Genomic DNA, 23,950 nt, shown 5'->3' with positions numbered 1-23,950 from the left:
ATTTCTAATACATTGATTACGTATACGTAATTTACTAAAAACTGCAAAAAAACTGCAAGCGTATACACCATACATATACTCATCATACTTCACGTATACTTAATATATTAAATACACTACTTGCCTGTAATAAATATACATAATACGTATACTTTTACTATGTTTGTGTAAGAATAACAGTGTGTTAAATTATTCAAAGTGAAAAATAATTTCCATATGAATTTTTCTTCATATTTGAAAGACATCAAAATCTGTTCCAAAAAAACTTATGTACATACAGATTTGTTTGGCCAAGGAAGTTGTTTGGTTGTGCAAGCACATTATGTCCGTTTGAGAAATAATAGTAAAACCAAAAAAACAAATGCACATAATTGCAGCTGGAATGCGGAATGGACCCATTGAAAAAATGTTGAAGCCAAACGGATTAAGCAACTAACTACATGCTCGGCCGAGGATACTTAGAGTCACTTAAGAGACGGGGGCCTAAGAGCAATTCGAACCTAACTGTTATTATCACTTGAAGCACCAGTTGAAGATGTACTGACCAGTAATTAAATCAGCGGGCACTAAATGTAAAATTGCATTAGGCATTCATGAGATGGGCACAGCTGCATAGCCAAAAGCACAGCACAGCACAACAGGCGGGTTGTGTAAGCCTAATCCTGCCTACGGCCCACTGTCAGTTTGAGAGAGAGAGAGACTGACAAAGTGCCGCTGCAGCAGCAGCAGCAGCAACGGCAGCGGCAGCGGCACGGGCTGCAGTCACAAAAGTGGAAATTTTCCGTGAGTGGCAAATAGTCACTAAAAAAAATAAGCAAAACCAAATAGAAAAACGAAATACGAAACAAAATAAAAACAAAACAAAAAAGTTCGCGTATATTCCACAGACAAAAGGCTTGCTTATTTTTTTTTTGGTATGTATTTCCACTCAACAGGCAGAGGCAGTTAGGGTTTCACTCATTCATCTATGAGTCAAAAGCGCGGCTTTGACTCACTTTCGTTTTTAAATTATTTTGAGCACAACTCCAGCAGTCGTCCCGTCCCAGAGCCGTTAAGCGTCTGGCGCCAACAGCAACAGCAACAGATCCAACTGCTGCTAGGCATCCGCTGCTGTTGCTGTTGCTGTCGACGTCGCCGCTGCTGCTGCTTGCTGCTGCTGGTGCTGTTGCTGATGCTGTTGTTGTTGCTGTTGCTGAGCAACTAAAGCGTCCGCTGCTGCTCAATGGCCGCTGTCGGCGTCGCTGCCAGCCACTTGTACGCTTCGCCGCTTTGTTCGAGCTTTAGTCGCTAGTGTATGATAAAATGACGTTAGTAATCAATTGCAAGCCCACCAGCCAAGACCGCAAAGACAGCGCCAGTCGCAGAAAGAGCTAAACGCTCAAAATAAAAGTATCCAACGCAAAAAAACAACTGCTTCTGCAAAATAAAAAAAAACACACACACACAACAAATAAATAACAACAAGAAAACAAAACAAAACCAAAACCTAAACCCGAATTAAAAGCGTGTACGTATTCGTCGTCGTTGCCAACCGTCGTCGTCGCCTTAAACGTGAGGATATATCTATATATATGCATACTTATAGACACACACATACACACAAACATATTCATACACATATACCAATGAAATATATATATATATACATAAAACATAAACAACATTCAGTATATAAGGGACGGAAAAAACATCAAGATCAGCAGCCGCTTTTACAAATGCAACAGCGACAACGACAACAACAACAACAACAACAACAACAATAGTAACAGTCACATTAACTGCAACCAAAAAAAAAAACAAAAATAACATCAGACAAGCCGAAAAATAGTCGCTGTAAGCGCAAATTCCTAGAGTCGTTGCGCAAAAAGAAACAATAACAAAAAACTGAGCAAAAAAATAAAAAACTATAAACAACTTCCAAAACGAAGCTTCATAAACACCCAAAAATACTTAAACTATATTTTTTTGTTTTTTTTTGTTTTATTTTTATTGTAGTTTTCTTTACAATGTTATGACTCTTTTTTTTTCTGTTGCATTTGAACTTTGTTTTTTGTTTTTATTTAACTTTTTTTTTCTGTGAAATGAACAATTTGTAGTGATCCGAAATGAACTAACGCGTGTGCCAAGTTGTTGTCAGTAAACTGTATTCATAAATATGCAATAACATAAAGTGCGAAAATCTATATACATATGTACATATAGATGATGTATACTATATAGGTAGAGGCCAGCATTGCTGACCCTACAACAACAACAAAACAAAGTGTACTGAACTAGTGCGAATACAGAACGACGATTTGACATTACGACTTTTTAGAACATCTCGTAGGAGAACGTTCTAAATGAGAGTGATGAACCGAAAGATAAATTGCTGCGTCTTTAGAGTGTTCAAACAGAAACAAACCGATTGCATAATTTTGTAGATTTCAATCTAAATTCAAATCTCGAACAATCGAAAATGATATGCCGCATATCTTGGTTAACACGTTTTCAGACTCTTTCTTTGAGTCTTCAATTAAATTCAGTATAAAAATGACTAGGAGTTTTTTTTTCCTCCCACCAGATAAGCCATCGCCACACTCGAATCATTATATTTGATCACAATGGCTCAAAGGTTACCCACACAAACACATACATACATTCATCTAGGTTTTTCCTTGAATTTGGTACTTATGTAAACAATCACAATGCTTCCGCAACAGCCGGCCAAAAGCTGAGAGGCAGCGAACTAGTAACGAGTCACCAGAAATAAGCAGTAACCAGTAACGAGTAACGCGTGCTCCGCGCCACGATTGTACAATTAGAAGAATTAAATAGGAAAAAACAACAAGACAAGACAAATTGTTAATGCAATTGCATTTTATGAGAGGAACAGACAATTTAGAAATCTTAAAAAAGCAAGACAAAGCACACACAATGACTAGAGTCAACCTTGATTGGAGATTGTGGCCAACAAGATAAACAGACTTCCCACTTGCTGCCTCAAAAAATAATAGTGCAACACTTTGCAGTACTACTTAAAGCCACTGTACCGTTTTTTTAAGACACGCCCGATTGCAGAATTGCCTTCACTCCAAAAATGAAAAAAAAAAATAACACTACTCAATTTGCACTTAGGGATTTCAGCTTATTTTTTACTTATGACTTGTAGTTAATGTCAGTGTTGTAGTTGTTGCTGTTTTTTGTCGATCCATTATTTGTTCGGTTTATTTAAATTACGACATTTCGCGTACAATCAATGTCGTATGGGCCATAAATACATTTAAGTATTAAGTGGTGGTGTCATGAAATAAAAAATACAAATACAACCATGTTAAATGTCCAAATGCTGCCCACAAATTTCGAAGGTGACCATATTTCAGTCAGTTTAGTCAGTTTTGAGTTTCAGTTTCAGTTGATAATGAGCCAGCCAAACGGTCAACGGCAAAAGTCACTCTCTGCCATAGGAGAGCAACAAACACAGCAGAGACAGCAGACAGCAGAGATAGAGACAAGCAAAAGTAGGCAAAAGCAAAGGCAAAAGCAGCTAAACAAAAAAAAAAAAGTAAAAGCAGACACGTAAAATTCAGTTGCGCGCGCGCTTGAGCCACTTGCGGGATGACATAACCATGTCAGCCGTCAATTGGGCTCTGTTGTCTGTCCGTCTCGCTCTCTGTCTCTTTCTGTTATTGCCGGTTTGTGGCTGCGAGCTGCGAGCTGTGAGCTGCGCGTTGTGTTGCTCTTAAGCCATTGATGGCAATCTTCACTCTCCCTTTCTACATCGCCCAGTTTATTTCGCGTTTGGCCTCTCTGCCTTTCCATCTTGTTTTTGTCTGATCTTCGTTGTTTGTACCCTGCATCCATTGCCAAATAAAAACGGGTATGCAGTCGACTCTTGTTTTTGATTCTATTTTATTTAATATTAAAGAAATTTAATTGCGAAAAAAGTAAAACTCACAAATAATGATTATTTAAAACCTTTATTTTTGATTGCCAAGTTTAATTCTTTATTTGAAAAAACAATCAAAACATATTTTATAGTTATAATATTTTTGAATTTGAGAGCGCACTCTCACTTGTTTCCATTCGGTTTTTATCTTCACTCGTCTGATAGTTATTACATGATACCACGCACAAATTATAATTATAATCATTTGATTATTATCAGCCAGCAAAAGTGTTTCGTGATTTTGCGCTGCGGTTACCAAATTGCTAAAATCCCAAATCAAAAACAAAGTTTTGTGTATGTGCACATATGTGCACAATATTACGATTACACATAATATTATGCCATGGCTTAATTAACTCGCCAAAGATCAAATCAGATTTGCTTAACTCTTTAGCAACGAATCCTCCGTTAATTACTCAATTGAGTTTTTCAAGCATTACCAAAAATTACGTTAACTGTGCTCAATTGATAAGAGTGCAAGCTTATTGTGAATGATGAAATTAAGCTATGATATAAACTACTTTATATCATCAAAAAGCTCTTCAATAATGCATAGTAATTCGGAGACATTGTAAAGTTTAAGATCATACAATTTTTTTATGTAGATAAAGATTAATGATTAAGGATTATTAATTCCAGCTTGAAAAGGTAATGGAGTTCTTAGAGATCGCAGTTTAAGATAAGAACAGAAACAGTTTAAGCTGCAACAGAAAGCAAACTCCTTTAGAATATCCATTATGTGATAATAAAGCTATGCATAATATAATGACGATATTGTAAAGTTTAAGTTCATAAAATCTTCTGAAAAGGAGACAATGATTAATGATCAAGGATTATTAAGTCTATTTTCAACACGTCTAATGCATAAAAAAGAAGCAAGTTCTGACAAATCACTCTCTAAAGAAGCAACACAAACAGTTTAAGCTTCAACAGAAATCATAGTTTTCATAATCTTTCGGTTCGACATTCAATTAAATCAACTGACAGACAAACCATGCTGAATAGAGTCCACTGTTTGCACTAATCACGACTGTTAATACTTTTTATGGCCTGGCTGTCACACAACTATACAAAATACTATTTGTTTACCTATCGCCAGTGGGCGCAGCGCTATAAAAGATATAAAGATGTCTGACAAAAACAACAATACTTAAAAAATCTCAAAATTGGACTTTGTGATGCTCATTGACGAATTTAACTATTAAATAAATAAAAAAAAACACACCGAAAAAAGGAAAAAAAACAAGTTCATACAAGCGCCGCATAATCTTAAGACGACAAGGTCAACAAACGACCTTTCGCCGATTGACGCTCAATAACTAATAAGCAGCTACATATTTGACCTACTCTCAATCGTTTTAATTTGTTGAATTTTGTTCACATTTACGCGCTAACGAGTGTGTGCATAAAATTAACTATTTATTTATATGTATTTCTTTTGTCGATCTTGCAGAAATTTACTTAGCCAACGTAGCAACAAATACCAAAAGCATCAAATATGAGGAAGCTAAGCACACATCAAATTGCAGCATTGGTCTTCTGCAGCGCCGTTTGCCTGATAAACGCGTCTCCCCTGCCACAGCCCGCTGGCAATCAAGAATTAGATATGTTGCAAATACCACTGGCAAATGGAAAGGTAAGTCGCGACTTAAGGGATATACTAAATACTATATATAGTATATAGTAGGCAGCAATAAGTTGGTCAAAGTCGCATTTAGCACTTGACAAAACTGTTTTGTGGCTTTTAACTCAAGGCTATAAAGTTTTATGGCAGATGCAGCTTCAATGCTATAAAGAAGAAAAAAAACCTTAAGTTCGATTCGCGCACAAATATTAAAAATGCTGTAATTAAATTATCACTTTTGAGCAGCGACTGCTTATATATCTAATTTTTGCATTTATAGCGTCATACTTGTTTAGTTCCAATCAAATAAACACTTTAATGACAGCTTAAGTGCTAAATTGAATTCATTTGCGAAATCAATCAAATGAAAAAATTGCAATGAAAATGGTTAAAATAAATGCAAATTGAATTTTGTGTTCCACCCTCGACAAATATACATATATCTCGTATAGTTTTAAACGCAAAAATTGCAAAGAAAATGGTTAAACTAGATGTAAACGTATAATTCAAAATTGAACTTTGTGTTCCACCCTCGACAAATATATATATCTTGTACAGTTTATAGACACACGAGTGTCGCGCGTGCTGCTGTTGTGTGTTATTTCTATTTGCTTGACAAATTTGCAGTCGGATGAGTAAGCGAGTAAACGACTCTTGGCTGATCTACAACTTTTTTGAAGTAACCAAAAAAACACACTAAAAAACGAAAAAAAGCTTCCCTTTACTTTTGCAATTGCAGCTGGCTGAGCAAAATGCAGGTCTTGGGGTCTGTAAGTCGCTGACAATTGAAACCTGCTTGACCAGATCCCATGTCAGTAGTAGTAACAAACTGAGAGACCAGTTGTAAGGAAGTTGGCACACTTGTTACATGTTTCCTTGGCCCGCCACTCCGACCAGGCCAGACCAGACCCGAGCTTGTCTTGGTGTTGGGTGTTGCCACAATCCACCACACAATCCCCACTCGAAACCAATTTAATTTAAACCGGCTGCTGCTGTATCTCTGTATGTATGTGTGTGTGTGTGTGTGTGTGTGTGTGTGTGTGTCCAAGTATTGAGCAAGTTTATTATTTAATAACCACTAAATCCATTTCCAATTTGAAATCCGTTTTCAGATTTATTTTTTGTGTCCATAGCATTAGACAATTTGCTTAATTGCACCTTGAAGACACTTTCAAAAGATTTATAATTAAAAAAATAAACGCAAAAAAAAGCAGGCTGTCTGTCGATCATGGCGAATTTCAACTTGCGACATTATCTATAGTAATTATCACCTGGGTCAGTCTCGCACAACTCGCATGTCGACAATATACAAATACCGTTGGGCAATATCCAACCTGTCACCTTTTTGTCAGCACCTACGAAATGATTGATTCGCATGCTTTGTGTCGTCTGGCATTATGCAACCCAAAAAAAAGAGGGAATTAAACAAAATTAATATGATTCAATTTATCAACTGCAGAGCAACAATCTTTTTTGGAGCTGTCTCTCTCCCAGTTCTCCTTCAATTAACACATCTTGACAACTTAATGTAGTCACTTTAGTGATTCGATGTTTTTTTCTTGTTTTGTTTTTTGCCCGTCACATTCGGTGGTTCTTCTACTTCTACTATGCGTCCATGGCCGCCTTGTTCACATCACATCACACATAACATATCAGTCGCATCGTTTTGACCTTGATGATTTCGTAATGGCCAAGGTATCAGCTAGCAAGCTTTTAAGCTGAGAGCTGCAACAACGAATGCTTGTACCAGCATATGTCGCTGTGTTTGTCGCTGGACATGTCTTCTCTTTTTCAGCATTGTTGTTCAGTTGTTCGGCTGTCAACTCGGAGAATTGAGTGATCTGCTCTCTTTCGAACATTGTTTCTTGCGCCACCTGCTGCTGCTGCTGCTGCTGCTGGCTGCCTACCTGCGACATTCCGCAAAACCAATAGCCGTGATAAATTTATCTGTCACTTCTTAGAAGAAGCCATGAGCTATTCGGCCACTCACTTCTTGCTTCTTGGCCACTTCTCTGCATTGCATCTTGACTTGTCTAGTTAATCACCTCGGCCATTGGAAGAGGGCACTTATAAAGCATCGCTAATTGCATGCAGAGTTTGAGTACTTGATTAATATGTAACCAACTTGTTGTGAACGACACTTTATGCAATTAACAAAGCTATAAATTCTGTCAAAAAAGACGCGTAATTTAATAGTGTAACTGAGACTTTTAAATACCAAAGATCTTGCAAGTAATTAATTCTTCATTCACTTACCTTTAGAGAGGATCGAAAACAACTCAAACTTTACTTTTAAACATACTATTTTCATTTAAAAGAGAAGCGTAATTGAATAGTGTAACTGAATTTCTTGAATACCAAAGAACTTGCAAAAAATCAATTATTTATTCATTTACTTTTTGAGAGGATCGAATACAACTCAAACTTTAATTTCAAACATACTATTTTTATTATTAACTTAATTAAAATATTTCCCAATGCTGCAATTTATATTCCCGTTTTGATTTGCCAAAAATGTATCTTTAAAGTAAAGCAAGTTTTTCTAGATTATGAATAAGCTGGAGCGACAATATTTGTGCATATATTTAAGCCAAATATCAACCATATAGTATATATAATAGTATATTCATAATATACTATACTATTCAAATGCAATTTGGCTGTATACATTTATATTTACTATATACTAAATAATATATACTACTACTATACTATAAATGGTATGTTTATACTGTTTATACATATACTATATATGTATATATATTTATATACAATATGAATTCGATTTCAGAAACAATGACATAAAGAGATTGTTTTGTTTGCTTAACAGTTTGATGCAGTTCTTGACATACACTTGACCAATTTATTGAGCTAGCTAGCGATTAAAATTTTTGATTGTGTTTTCAAAGCAATTTGAACTCCATAAATTAGTTTTGTCATTGTGTTTGCTGCTCTTTGCTAGCTTTTCGATTTTTCCTTCTCAATTATGCACACAAAAATGAACTATCTAGAGTATCTAAACGTTGATCATATAGATTTGATTTGATTCCTGGGGCATGTGCTATTAATTTGTGCCACGTTTATTGGTCCGATGCCGCATAGTGTGACGCGATGCAGATTTCTCGACAGCTGCTCGTGGATGTTGCCACAGCTGGCGTTATGTAAGCTCTCGAGTAATAGCGACTACGAGTACGAGTATGCACATTACGCATACGCCACGTTGTACACGATACACGGGCTATAGAAACGTCAATTGCAATTTGATGGAACATGGCAGCAGCAGCACGCAGTGATTTTATTGTAGCTGTAGCTGTTGTTGCTGTTTTTTTTTATGCTAGCTGCTATTATTGCTAGCAATTTGTTGGTAGCTGCATTTTTAAGTGGCAAACGAGACTCGCAGTCATTAAGTCAAAACTACTTGCAGTTACTACTGTCGACAAAAGAAAAAGTACGTTAAAAACAAGGCGAAAACTGAAAAAAAAATATGTAACGAAATCAACAAGATTTTTACACATACAAAACTAAAAGGCGGCAACTAATAAATGAGGAATTAATCATTTGCCAATTTGTAAAATTTAGATGACTGCCCCACAAAAATATATATAAAACACATATTCACCATATTTGGACTTGGGTACAGGGTTAGTGACTTGTTTGAGTTTAATGGAAGTCCATTTCAGTGTGAGCAAATTATGTTTAATTTATAAATAAGCAAGTTGTTGATTTTTTCTCTCTTTCTGTTTTAATTCAACATAAATGAAGTAAGTCGCGTATACTATAATGTTTTTTTTGTATTGTTATTCAATGGTATGCTGTACTTGTTAGGCAAGGTCTAAGTTGGCCAACCAATTGGGTTTTGGACAAGTCACAAATCGAACAGTGCAACATCAGCTGCGTGATAAGCATAAAATTAATCACAATGACAATTTGTTGTTAACTTACGTAGACCGTTAAAACAAGCTCAAACTGGTGTTCCAAAAAATATGTAAGGTATCTTCAAGTCTAGTTTTTCGCATTGCGAATTAATAAGCGTTTCCGTTAGCTGATTTTTATGTTTTTATTTTTTCGTATTTGATTTCAACTTGGTTCTGCTCTGGTTATCATCAAATTTCGCGATTTGCATTTGCAACAATTTTAAACGACTCGAAAAACGCGTGCTTCACATTTTCACAACTTCGAAATGCATTTTCGATTCTCTCATCAGCTAGATTTCAACTTCAATTGAGATGATCAGAACCGTGTGAGATGTATGAGTGTTGTGCACTTAAAATGTCTGTAATTAGTGTTTAATGACGGCAATTAGATTGTTTCCCACAATAATATAATCACTACAAAATTAAGCAATAGCAAAGTTTTTTTTTTTTGCACTGTGTATAATTTTCGTATATTTTATACCTGCTTTCCATGGGGTATGGTATATTTTGAATGTTGTATGCAGATATACTAAATATGGCCTTTGGTATATTAATTTGGTATATTTTTATAATACGGCTTTACGGGTATCACACAGTCAAGTACATTCTACTGTAGAACCGGATAAAAATTGTAGAAGTTATTTAGGAAATACTTTTGTATTACCCTACTGCAATCGGTTCTTAGCTGCTTTGGCTAGCAATCCGGTATATTTTTTCCTCTATGGTATATTACAAATGTAATTTTACATCGTGTAGCGGGTATTTTTTTCTTTATTATTTGAATTTTAAATGAAGTGAAAGATTCTTTGGGCTACATTTATAAGACTTAATTAAATAATTTTATCAATATTTGAATTTCTATATAAACTTATTACTTAATGAATTGTTAATGCAATTTGCAAAATTTGTCTGCATAAATTCGATAACATCATATTCCTTATACATATATTATTCTTCATAATAATATTTGCCAGCCTAATCTATTTACTATCAGCAACTTAAAAAAATAATGTCTGTGACTTTATAAAATATCCGGCAATGTGTTCATACCACAAAGTTTAGAGGGATTAATTGCAAATTCCAAAAGCTATTAAAATTTTTAGTGCAACTATTAAATACATATAATCGTAGTTTCAATATTTTAAAATACGCTAAGTTGCAGATATTTAATTTTAAAGTGAGATTTTTATGTACCTTTTATATAAGTTGAAATTCAACTGGTTGAAAGTTGTTATTAAGGAATCAATATTTTCAGAGAATTACTTTGTGTGTAGTCAAGTCTAGACATACAGCAGATCTATAAATCTTAATCTTACCTCAAGCTAGGAATAATTATTATTGTCTCCCATTAAGTTTTAATGTAACTTAGTGACAAATTCACCAATTTCCAGGAAAATTTCCTACCAACTCCGATCCCATCAAAACTTTTAAGATGAGTTGAAAAACCTCGTTGAACTTTGAAAAAAAAATCCCCAGAGAATGTACTCATAAAATGACAAAACTGTTTTACCTTTGCACTGCATTACATATATGATATTTTAGAGTTTATTTCACTTCCGCATTTTGATAACATCAAAGCGAGACTCATAAAGTGGCTGACGGAAATAAGTGCAAAGCATGTAAATTGGCACTAGGGAAGCAATGAAAAGAGTGATAAACCAGATTCGAAATTAAAAATAAATAAAACACTCAGATTGAAAGATTGATTTCCAATCGAATTTCAAAGATCATTAAAATTTATTTAAATCCAAAGGATTGTTTTAGTATTTTGTTCAAGTGGACATAAATACAAAAAAAAAAAGGTTTCGAAGTAGCGGACGCTTTACTTTGTGGAGTACAATCTGAACAGCAGCAACAACATCTTTTCAACTTATTGTTTATAGCTTTTTGCCATTGTCATTGGCATTAACTTCCGGCCAATCATGAGCTAGCTTCCGCGCTGACTAATCAGCAAGTTTGAGCCCTAAACAAAGACGAACGACACCTTTGACTGTAAACAGCGAGACAAATCAAGTAGCCTATTGAAAATACATTAAAGCGTAGTTAATTTTTGTAATATTTTTTCTTTGTTTCGTAAGCAATTTTCAAAGTACTTTATTGACTAATGAAATTTAAGAACAAATCAAAGTTGAATAATGCAATGTGCATATAAAAGTTACGCGACTCAGTTACAATGTGGGTCATTAACTTGTTTTTAATGCAATCATTATTCGAGTGGAGTACGTTATTTGCAATCCAAAGCTCGTGCTGCTGATTGTTGTATAGTTCATTCACTACTCGTATTATAGTAACTTGCCGTGCACTTTAAAATGCAATTTACAAATTTTTTGTGCCATATTTTCTTTGACTTGGTTTCGTCGCAATCGCCATTAAAGTTAACAACTTTAGAGTAATCATTTGCACAGTGTCTCTTTCTCTGTTCTCTGTTCTCTGTCTCCTCTCTACTTCTCGTCCTCTCTTATTTACTATCTCATTTCGTGTGTAAGCTTTTGGGAGGAGGCATCTGAATGGACTTCGTGTGGAAGCCTTGTAAATTATGAGCAATTTATGTTGCAAAATGGCAACGGACTCACTCTCTCTCACTTTTTCCACTCTCCCTGAAAAGTGCTGACTGAAATGAGGGCTAGATTAAAATAAAGTTCATTAGCAGACAAAGAAGGTGGCGGGAAATACAATATGATGACTTCAGGCAAGATTTATGGTCTCCTTCCATACAACTTTTTTTTTCTTTTCTATTTTATTTTGGTGCTTCTTCTATTTTAAATGTACATTTGTTGAAATTGCAAATTCCTAGAGGACTAACGCAAGCATCGCGAATTTTTTGAAACTGTGGAATATTCATGTTTTGTATACAGAAATATAGTTAACGCACTTCACGAAATTCGGTCATTCGACTGTCCACCTTTGTATATCTTCCAATTTACCTTTGTAAAGGTTGTCTGAATAATCTATTATAAATTTACCTGATTTTACCAGAATGAGTTTTCCCTACAATATGTTCTTAAGGTTCTTTATTACTGTACTTTCAAGATATTTGTATATAAATAAACAATTACTCAAATGTGGTAACAAAATTAAAGAACATACATATGTATGTATGTAATGAATTTTCAAAATTGAAGTCTTAATTTTTGCTCTTAAAATAATAGCGTAATCCTCAACATAAAATTCATGTATTGCGTTAAAAATTAAGATTGGTGCTAATTAAATTGGTGCTATTCTTAATTTCTTAACTTATCCCAACTTTACATGGGATAGGAATTCTGAAAGTCCAACGAATGATGATATGTTTTCACTTTATGCAAATGAGTATTTCTATGTATTATATTATTAGCATTATATTATGAGTAATGAATATTTCCTTCTATTATATTATTGGCATTATATTATTATAGGATTATACTAAAAAGAGTTCTTCCATTATTGGTTTTTCTAAACATAGTCAACTTATTTGCGACATGCTTCACACACAATTTGTTAACAATTAATTATTTTACTCACAAGTGATTTAGAATAAGCACAAACAATATGTGTTGAACGGCTGTTAGTTTACTTTAAAGATCACATAATTGTTGTTGTTGACACCAGCTTAAAATAAACAAAGCATTCAAAGCACACATCGCCACATAGACAGCGGAATCAGCCACAAATAAAGTGACAATGGAATCCATTGTAATTCAAAGCGCAAATTAGCATAGCGAGCATGCAAAGCTATGTATATGAAATTACTGCCAACTTGTATAATAATATTGTAGAAGAGCGTGCTAGAATTTGTCTGATGAACTCTCATTTGTTTGCCCTAATAGTTAATAAACAATTGTAAAATGCAATTGCATTAATAATTTGCTTACATCCATTTTCAGGAAATCGATGTTCTAACAATTGGGACCAAAGATCAAGAACAATTGATAGCCGATCGCAATAAAAGAACCATTGGGCTGCTGCGTGAACTCTTTCCCGACATAACCAAGGTAAGTGCAAGGCCAAAATGAAAACCAAAAGAAAAGAAATTCATAGATAAAGAGCTTCCATCCTCTCTCTATCGTATCAGTAAGTGTATTTGAAAAAGGGTTACCAACAAAAAGAAAATAAGAAAAATAATGAAAAGAGAATAAGTTTAGATTCATAGATAGACAGTCAGTTCCGCTCCCTCCCCTCTAACCACCCAGCTCTATATATATGTACTATCGATATATACATACGTCGGAGCGTCGTGTGGCACTCAGTGATTGTGTTAATTGTCGTATTGCCTGCACATTTCGTAGGAAATCAATGAACAAATTAATCGTCTAGCCAATAATATCTTACAACGTGTTGGGCCCGTCGTTTTGGGCACAGTTCTAAATCCGCAACTCGAGCGTACTTCTCCCCGGAAGCCATCGACCCAAGATGATGACAATGATAATGATGTAGCACTGCCGATTAACATGGACTATGAGATGCTACCGGAGGAGCTAACGAAATTTGAGCCTGATAAGGATTTTGACAGCATGGCCTAAGGAGATGATGATGATGTGTGCTATTATATTGGCATCTATCATGATAATTAGTTGATTATCTCCCCTATGCCCCGCTCGACCCCTTCACAACCATTTACCACGCTCCCCCCAAAAACACACGCCAAAAATTTAAGCTGCATGCCCAAATTTAAGTAGTCAATTTATTGCGCCAATCTACTTCTCAGTAGTTACAGCATGTATTTATATACTATATAATATATATCCCAAATAAAAATCAAATACAATATCAGCACTAGGTACTTTAGTAATATGCACTTAATCATGTCATGCAATACAACAACAACAACAACAACAACAAAAACAGCAACCTGTAGACAAGCTTGACCTCACACACACACACAAAATCCTCAAGGCTTGCGGATTTCAATACCAAAACAAACAAACAAACACAACAACAAAAACAATACCAATACCAACACCAACAACAGCACACAAATGCAAACAGAGAAAAGCCTTAAACTGAAGACAAGAAAGCATCAAACAAATAATCAAACGAAACATCAAACAATTGGCTAATCATCGCGTTGCGAGTGGAGCACAAAATTCTCAAAATCAGCCGCAACAAAAGCAACCGCAAGAGCAACCACCTCAATCTCAACCACAGCCACCACAACAACAACCACCACTACAACCACCACCACTACAAATCATTATCAAAAAAAAAAGCTAAAATTCAAATTCAAAAAGCAAAAGAGAAAAGACGTTCTCATCATTCGCAACAAATATCATGGACGTCTGTCACCATCATCAACATCAACAACAACAAGCAAAATGGCAACAACAGCAACTCAACTCAACTCAAACAACAGAAAGATGTCATCAAAATCATTTGATTGATTAATTGGAGCAAAAAAAAACAAGGCGATTGTACATTTTCTTTTCTCGTTTTTTCTCTCTCTCTCTGCATACTCTGCATATCTCTTTATTCCTCTTTCCTCTTAGGAAATCGACTCAATTGTTAATCGCATTATAGCTCAAGTAATTCGCGTCGCCGGTCCCGGTCTTCTAAATAGCATTCTATCTGGCAATCGTGGCGGAGCCTCTGCTGGAGGCAGCACAACGGAATCGAGTGGCTTCGATGCCGATTTCGATGACGATAGTTTCGATGACGATGATAGTTCGAATTCACCTTCAGCTTCAGCTTCAGCTTCAAGTTCAACGGTTGCTTCGGTTGCTGCGGATGCTGCGGATGCTGATCGCAGTTCGCAGGTGAAAATTGATTTGCCCACTTTTGCGCCCGAATCGTCGGAGGCATCGTCGTCAGCGAACAAAGTGAGTGCGCGTAAGATCGACACAAATGTCCCTGCATCAATATCAACATCAACATCATCAACTACCTCCTCAACCAGTCCTAGTCCCAGTCCCAGCCCAACAACATCGACAACAACAACGACAACAAGCACTGAAGCAGCTGCAACCACAACAACCACAGAGTTGACAACAAGTGGAGCGTTGCCATCGGCGTTGTTGCCACGTTTTCTGGGCATTGAGCCAACAGCAACAACAACTGAAGATGCAAGCAATGATATTTCCCAATCAACCTCAACCTCAACCTCGACCTCGACCATCACCATCTCCACCCAGCCTCCCAACAACAACAACAATAATAATAATAATAATAATGATATCGACATCAACAACAACAGTGTTCTCGATGAACCACAATTGTTTACAATTATTGCCGATATCAATCGTTTATTAAACTCTACCAATTATTTCATTACAACCAGAGATAATTTAACAACAACTCTTGCACCGCCAACAACCACCTCAACAACAACAACAACAACAATAGCAGCAGTGACGGTGTCCAACAACAACAGCAGCAATAGCAATATTACGAAATTATTGCCGGTCTTTAATTAATTGCAATGGAATGCAAAATACTGAAAAACTTAAACAAGAAGAACAACATTATTCACAACAAAAATAACAACAACGACAAACAGGAATACCATTAACAACAACAACAACAGCATATTTAATCTCATTTAGTTAGGTGTTACTATCGTTATAGTACTATCGTACTATCGTTAGCGTACTATCGTTTGTGTTTAACGGTCTTAAGGGTTTTAGCGGGTTTAACGCAATGTTTTAAAAGTGATTTCATCTCTCTGAAAGTGCGTACTGAAATTCACTTGGTGAATGGAATTAGTTTTCAACTAAACACTAAGCTAAACACACACTCTTTTTGTATAATATTTTAAGTGCAAAAATGTAAGCATGAAACTAGCCCCGATTTTGTTTCCTCCCCCCACCATTCCACATTTAGTGACCCCAAAAAGCGATCCGTTGACAAGTCATATTAAACTACTTATCATTCCTCCACACACAAACACACACACACACACACATTTTTTTATACTGTTTCCATTGTGTACCACAAACACACCCCGAATTCGGCTTAAACAAATATAAAACAAAAAACCTGGTTGGTTGTTGTAGCAAATTGATGAGCAAGCGAATCGCATCATCTCCAAACTGTTGCGCACCTTGGGCCCAACAGTGTTGCGCACTGCCATTCAGGGCAACCCCGCCAATTCAGCTCGCGAATCCTTCGATGCCGACTTCGATGATGACGATGAGGGCACGAAGAGCAGCGACTCAAATGCCGCTGGCAGCGGATCGTCTAGCGATAGTGGCACTCGTGTCACCATTGAATTGCCCACCTTTGAGCCCACAGATGATGACAATGAGATTGACTCGGAACCGAAAAGTAGCGACAGCAGCACCACGACAACTGAGGCGAGTCGTCGTAAATAAACCACAACAGCAACAGTAACAACAACAACAACTACAACGACTTCTTTCTCCTACAACGACAACCAGAAAATGTGCGTGTAATTTGCTGCAAAAACCATCGCAAAGCAATTGGCAAACAACAAAATTCAATTTTTCTTTAATGATTTCACATTTTTGTTCCGTGTTTTTCAAAGCAGCTACAAGAATTGGCCTAACTACAAAAAGCAAAAAGCAAAAAGCAATTCCAAATCGAAACAACGTGAACCACATCCATAGCGACAAATTCTTCAAAACACACACATACAAAACAAATTTACATTTTTTACTTTTAATACTGGTATTGTTTGGAATGCTATTAGTACTATATATATATTGTTATAAACTTTGTAAGATACTGGGCTTCGATACATTTTTTAAGCTACAAATAATGCACAGTCATTTCTTTTTTGTGACATTTCCAAAATTTTTGTGACAAAATTTTCGTACAATGTCTTTGCCATCTTTTGCTTGTCTTCTTCCATCGCTGTTCAAACTCTATATGTCTTCTCTCTGTCTCTCTCTATGTCTCTCTCCCTTTTACTCTCTCTCTCTTTCTGTCTTTGTCTTTCTTTATTCATGAATGCGTTTTTTTTTGTAACACAAATTGTTTTCTCCAAAATTTATTTGAATTCTAAAATATGATGATTTTTGTATTAGTTCTATAAGTTGTTTTTATAATAATTAAATATACCAAAATACTTATAACATTAAATGAATCGAGTTTTGTGCATTCCAATGCATCATCTACATACTTTATAGAAATTCATTCATACTATATCAGAGTAGAGATTCAACTACAACTGCGCAAGTGCTTGGAGTGTGTTCTTTTTTTAGTGTTATCACAACACTCAGCATTCCGAGTGTTTACTCATAGTTTGCATAACACTCTCTCATCTATCTATTATATTATACGATATTTCTTGATGATGGAATCTCCATCTCCATATATATATATATACAATACATTTGCATTTCATACGTACGTCTTGCACAACTTATACAACAAAACACTGCCATCCACCCACATTTCTCGTTTTCGATGACAGCTTCGAATATAGTTTTTAATGGCTTCAATCACTCGCTTGTGCTCTTTCTTTCTGCCTTCTTCCACCGAAGAAGAAGCCTCAAAAACACAAACAAAACATTTCCGACTCATTTTCTTCATTATATAAAAGAGTAAAAACCCAAAATACTTCTCCTCTATTATATAAAGAACAACTAAATCACATTTATTTTGTCCGTTGAGATTTATCCAAAAAAAAAAATAGAAATGGTGTTTGCACAAATGCATTCGTTTTAATGTAACTTTTAATTTGCAATTATTTTTCATGTATGTACGCTTTGTAATGAATAAATATAATTTGCATACCCCAAACCGAATGTTTACTTATAAGTAATTTGATATTGTCTGGCAATAATGAATTTCTTCATTGAATATTCAAATGTTGTTTCAGTACCATCGACGCATCCGGGAAATTTGCTTAGGCTTTTAGAGCTCAGTTTAAAATCGGGAATTTTTGTATTTTTTTCTTTCTTTAAAAGGAAAAAAACAAAATACTTTACTTGAGCGTCCCTGCTTTATACAATAGTTTGTATTTTTTTATTACTCGCTCATTTGTCTTGTCTCTATCTGCTTTTTGTTTTTTCTCTCTTGTTTATTTTGAAACTTTTTCTCTTTATTTTCATGTTCCATTAAACCGATTCGATTTGTGCAAATAACTAAAAAAAAAATTATAATATGAAATTAAATATATAACAAAAACTACAAAAATGTTATACGTAAAAAAAAATCCGTTATTTTTTTGTAATTTTTCGCAATCACAAATCAAAAACGCCAAACTTCAAAACTCCAATTAAAACGAAATAATAATCGAAATAATCTAATAATAAATCAAAAATATGTGAAAATGTATACATAAATACATCAATTGCATTTGTGCACGTGCATTATTTCATCACCAACGAATTAATCCCCAATTATTAAACGTCAATCTATCTATCAAATCAAACTAAACTGGCTAAAAATCTTAACACATTGCCAACACAAATACTAACACCCACTCCCATTCATCCACACCTACACACCAACACACACACGCACACACCTTGATCGAGTTGTCTTTCTTATACTTGCAATTCAACTCAACTCAAAACAAAACACAACTCGACACACTGCACTCAAATTCCGCATTCACCACTCTGCCTTTTACCACTCAACAAATTCACCACGCACCTGCCAAACTCCAAAACAAACGTATCCGAAAAAACCAAAAAACATTTTTAAAACGCATAAAATCAACTGCAAAATTCGAAATTCTTAAAATGCATCAATTAAAAAAACAAAACGCCAACAAACAAAAAAAAAAAACAAACTCATTTCAACAAATTCTGCGAACAAACAACAAACCGTAAACTGATGATCACAGAACGGCGCCACCGATACAAAAATCGATCTGTCGGCGATTAACAAACAACTCGAGGAAACCATCAGAGTAGCACGTCAGGTGAAGGAAGCCGAAGCCGCCGCAGCTGCCCAGACAGTCATCAGTTTGCCCGTCTCCCAGGCGCCAATTCCCCTTAAATCGAATGAGCCCATCCAGCTGAGCTTTAACAATGAGCTGAACACCGTGAGTGCCGCTGGCAGCGGAGCGTCCGGTGTCAAGACACTGAGCACCAACGACTTGCAGCTCTCAGAATCGAAGTCGCCAGCCATCGATGAGCTGTCACTTGACTCCACCGAAGATACGGCCGATCTGGATGATCGTAACAAGAGGTAAGCAAAGACAAACCCAAAATCAAATGAGTCCCCCTTCATACCTAGTACAAATACATAAGCCACGCACAAAACAATATTTGTCAGTCACTTTACAACGATTACTGCATATTTAACAACTACAGAAATCACTAGTCACAAATTCACCACGATTTTACATGCACATATTTAGTCAGTGCACGAACCTTTTGCTTCTTAGGCTTGTAAAGTTATTGCTAAGAAACAAACCAAGAATTTCGAATACTTTCGACTACGATACCAAACCGAAAGGCTTTGCAGATAGTGATTTAGATATAATATATGTTAGTGTTTTTTTTATTGTATCTAACCCTCTTAAGTAAATAATTTTCGAATGCGACGCCAATTTATCAGATATTACACATATGGATAATTCTCAGATGAAATTTGTTACGTGTGACACTATCTAAAAGGAAAAAACTGAAACAATCTTCAAAATAAGTAAATGTTATTCTTATAGCTGTATATATTAAGAGTTAATATTGATTTTAGAAACTTTTTCTGTTTTACAAAAAATTAAAAATAAATTATTGATTGATATTACGAATTTGTTAATTTTTTCAATTATCTTAAAGCGGAAAAATATTTCCAAAAATCATTCTTAGCTCTAAATAAAGTGTCCATCAAACTATAAGATTCATCTTTACTCAAAATAATGAAATGTTTTAGTATTTTCACTTTAGATAATGTCGCATGCGTCATTTTTGCCATGGAATTGGACATATATATTTTTCAAATTGAACCACACAGCTACTTAGCTAAATAAAATAAAGAAGGCTCTAGTCAGTAATTTTAATATTTTTCATTCTTGTTGTATTCAATTCATTTACCAACGAATAATCATTAAAAATAGTTAAAAATATGCGCTCAAAAATGTAAACACTTTGAAAGAAAAGTTTATGATTCTCGATTGTATCAAGCTTTGTATTCATTTTTTAATTAATCAGATTGTTACCCTAAATAAGGTGTTCAATATGAGTGATTGTTTATGTCATTAGACAAGAGTTTAATTTATTTTATTTAAATTGATTGATTGATTTTTATATTATGATAATATGTTTTACGAGTAAAGTAGCACTTAACAGTCAATATATTAGTTATGTTTTTATTCGTTACAAAAGAAATCTTCCGCAAAATGAGATATCAAGTTTTTGAGCAACATTTCTAAATTTAGTTCGTGATTAATCAAAATTTCAATTTAAATTAGAGTTCCCCTTACCCCAAACACAACAACATTGACATATACTAATAATTACACACTTTGGTCCACGTTTCCATTCCCAATCCCAAAATGCAATCGTACACCCAAAAGTAATCTATTCAAAAGGTTCCTGAGCTTCGGAGGTGCTGGACTCGCTGGAGGATCAAGTGGCGGAGCCGCTGGCGGCGGTGCCAGTGGCAACAGTTTGGGCGGCGGCGGATCTGGCAACTTTTTGCTGGACGCAGTGCGCGTAAGTTAAAAGCTCTCTCCAATTTCTGATCTATCACTAACCCGATCTTTGCTGCAGCTCTTCTCGGGCAGCGTGCAGACACAACAGGGCGATGAGGCGGCCAACAGTGTGAGCGGAGGATCGAGCAGCAGCGGCGATGAAACCGATGCGGGCAGCGACAGCACACGTGCCTCCGATGGCTACACCGAAGGTATTCCCGGCCCTGTGACGCGTCTCGTCGTGCTCGCCAATCGTGGACTGGCTAATTTGGTGCAGGACTTGATTCTGGTAGAAATCAACATTAAATTGATTATACAAAATAGATATTTATTATTTTTCTTTCTTAATTTACAGCGCGTTGCCGCCACCAGTGAGAAGTTCGTGAACTTCAAGGCTAAATTGATTACGGCACTAATCTAAGCATATCTTGGCCACGTCCTCAGCAGCGTCTACCGCTTTTCAAGTCTGGTCAACAACAAACGCAACAAATTACATACTCACAACATTTACAACAAAGCACTCTCGATACTCTCCCCATACACAACATTCATGTTGTTGTGTGCATTGTTTCTTATTTTTTTTGGACAACAACAAAATAAAGATAATGACCATTTTTAGCAAAATTTAACGCGAAATAATAGTTTAAACATTGTAATCAAAATTGACGTTACATGGAAGGAAACTAAGAAGAAATTTATTTATTTTTTTTTGACGCAAAAATAAAATTAAACAAATACAAAAAAAAAACGAAAAAAAAATACACGAAAATCAAATCTCTTTCTCTCTATCTCTCTCGCTCTCTTTCTATATATATATATACATATATATATATATATGTATCTCTCTTCTCTCATCCTAAACTATTTCACACTGCCAACTTTTGTAAATATTTTGCTACTACCTTAGTATGGATGGACTCATTATGCGTACGCAATTTTCCTAAACGTTCCATTAATTTCCTTAATATTTTGTTTGTTTTTTTTTTTTGCAAATCATGACTGTGGTGTCTTACTATTATTTTTAAACAAAACAAAAATCAAATTTAATTTTATGTATCATATGTAGACCGAAAGAACAAAAAAAAAAGAAGAAAACACAAAAAAACTAAACACAATGTAGCTATCAAAACATATTTTTGCTTAACCTTTTGTTTGCCTGCGATCAACGCAATAACTCATATAAAACCTATGTATGTGTGTGTCTGTATGAGATATTCTTGGGTATACATATATCTAATATATATGTATCTTGTGTATATCTTACCAAAAGCAATTAGAATGAATTAAGCCAAACAATGCCCAATTTGACATTATTCAAATTCGTTGACGACAAATGTCGAAAGTCGAACAAGTTCATTATGAATTATGAAAATGTTTTAACTGAAATTCGTGAAAAATTACTTTTAAGCGAAATGTGTTTTAATGAATAAGTAATATTATACATGTGTAAAAACAAAAACAAAACAAATTAATAAAAATTTATTGTTGAGAAACGGTTTATATCCAATTCAAACTATCGCATTTCTTTCCATAAAAAAAGCTGTTCAATTAACCTTAAACTCATTATAAGCTCGTAGTATCTCTCTGATACTTTAATAGCTATAAAATTTACCAACTCAGCAAGTAATTAACTTCATTTGCTTAGTGAGCGCTAAGACAAACAAACAATTTCTTAGTGGCTAAAGTAGTTCACTTAATTAGTAAGTTGACTGCAATTCTCATAGATCTAAAAATAAAAAAAGGAGACTCAAGTGTATTGCGCTGTTCACGTGCCACTTGACGCATGTGCACGTTCCACTTGAGGCATGCAACGAAAATTAGTTGAACATACGCTTATTCCACTTCCGCTTTGGAAACCTGCCGATGTAACAAAAACAACAAACAGCCCAAAGAAAGTGAAGCAGGCAAAGAAATGTTCTTCCAGGGTGTCAAAGCAAAGAAAACAAGAATGAAAGTCGAGCACACTCGACCGTGAGACACCCGCTATCCATTTCTAATGAAAGCAAAATAGTGCGGTATTGATTTTAAGATATACCAAATGCATATATGACAAAAATACTACAAATATAGCAAGAAATATATTTGGGACATTATTAATTTAAAAATATACCGAATACAAATACCACAAAATACTAAAAGTACATATGTATGGTATATTTGGTATATCAATATAGTATTACATCCTAAATATAGGCCAAAGCAACTAAGATCTAAGACGAGTAACTAACTTGATTTGCGTATATCTATATCTCTATCTCTTATAGTCTCTGAGATTCAGGTGTTCATACGGACATGGCTATATCGCCTCAGTTATTGACGCTGATCAAGAATATATAAAGTTTATGGGGTCGGAAGATGCCTTCTTCTGCCTGTTACATACATTTCAGGGAGACATAAAGTTATAACACACTTCTACCTTGTGGGTTGAGGGTATAAAAATGCCTGTTGCGTGTATTTCCTGTAGTCACAAAGTTCAAATACCCTTCTCCCTATGGGGAACGGGTATAAAATTGGATGAGAACAACTGAACACGGATTAAAATCAGTTTCCCAATGGTCTGTATAAAACGAGGTTTACTACAATATTGATTTTCACAAATAATTATAAATTTATTAGTTCAAAATATCAATAAAAACTTAATTCATTATTCTTATTTATCAATTTTTCGCAGATATAAAGAAAAAAAAGATTGTTTAAATGGTTTTTAAATTATATGTGTTCCGATTCAAATTGTTCTATCATAAAATCTCGTTGAATTGTAAATTATAGAATAAAAATGCTTATTATTATTATTACAACAACGGATAGATCGAATTTTTGTTAGGCTCGTAACGTATTATATATTATATTTGTTTATCTTATACTATATATAAAACGGTTCGGTTTCGGTTCAATAGTATTTTAAGTCAAAACCGGTACGACTCAAAAACCAGCTTGCAACTGTGAGATGACGTCATCATAAC

The 23,950-nt window shown here is 34.9% G+C and overlaps 1 protein-coding gene and 1 long non-coding RNA gene across 8 annotated transcripts; one reads left to right on the top strand and one right to left on the bottom strand.

Moving 5' to 3' along the window:
* The first annotated feature begins 1,309 nt into the window (after positions 1–1,309).
* Positions 1,310–22,494, top strand: LOC132797295 (keratin, type I cytoskeletal 10). Of its 7 annotated transcripts, none has more exons than XM_060808967.1 (7): positions 1,313–1,551; positions 5,382–5,564; positions 13,330–13,437; positions 19,194–19,540; positions 20,886–21,009; positions 21,067–21,276; positions 21,343–22,494. In XM_060808967.1, exons 2-7 carry the CDS (start codon positions 5,427–5,429, stop codon positions 21,406–21,408), a joined length of 993 nt encoding a protein of 330 aa, XP_060664950.1. In that variant the 5' UTR covers positions 1,313–1,551; positions 5,382–5,426; the 3' UTR covers positions 21,409–22,494. The 7 variants fall into 7 exon arrangements, 5 of the variants coding, with proteins under 5 accessions (XP_060664953.1, XP_060664951.1, XP_060664952.1 ...); XM_060808966.1 differs by having other exon boundaries at positions 1,314–1,551; positions 20,871–21,009; XM_060808968.1 differs by lacking the exons at positions 19,194–19,540; positions 20,886–21,009; positions 21,067–21,276; positions 21,343–22,494 and adding exons at positions 14,929–15,258; positions 15,717–16,525 and having other exon boundaries at positions 1,311–1,551.
* Positions 20,648–20,891, bottom strand: LOC132797298 (uncharacterized). Its single transcript, XR_009633647.1, has 2 exons — positions 20,778–20,891; positions 20,648–20,722 (listed from the first exon to the last, which is right to left on the bottom strand). It is a non-coding gene; the product is annotated as an uncharacterized LOC132797298 (long non-coding RNA).
* Positions 22,495–23,950: the final 1,456 nt, after the last annotated feature.

Source organism: Drosophila nasuta, chromosome X (assembly GCF_023558535.2).
Source record: "Drosophila nasuta strain 15112-1781.00 chromosome X, ASM2355853v1, whole genome shotgun sequence".
Taxonomy (NCBI): Eukaryota; Metazoa; Arthropoda; class Insecta; order Diptera; family Drosophilidae; genus Drosophila; species Drosophila nasuta.
Note: the sequence above shows the minus strand (reverse complement) of the source record. Positions and strands in the feature narration are given on the sequence as shown.

Coding starts and splice junctions, on each gene's coding strand:
- LOC132797295 (XM_060808966.1), top strand. CDS start 5,427: ATGAGGAAGCTAAGCACACATCAAATTGCAGCATTGGTCTTCTGCAGC. Junction 5,565..13,329: donor TACCACTGGCAAATGGAAAG/GTAAGTCGCGAC, acceptor ATCCATTTTCAG/GAAATCGATGTTCTAACAAT. Junction 19,541..20,870: donor CTGGATGATCGTAACAAGAG/GTAAGCAAAGAC, acceptor TACACCCAAAAG/TAATCTATTCAAAAGGTTCC.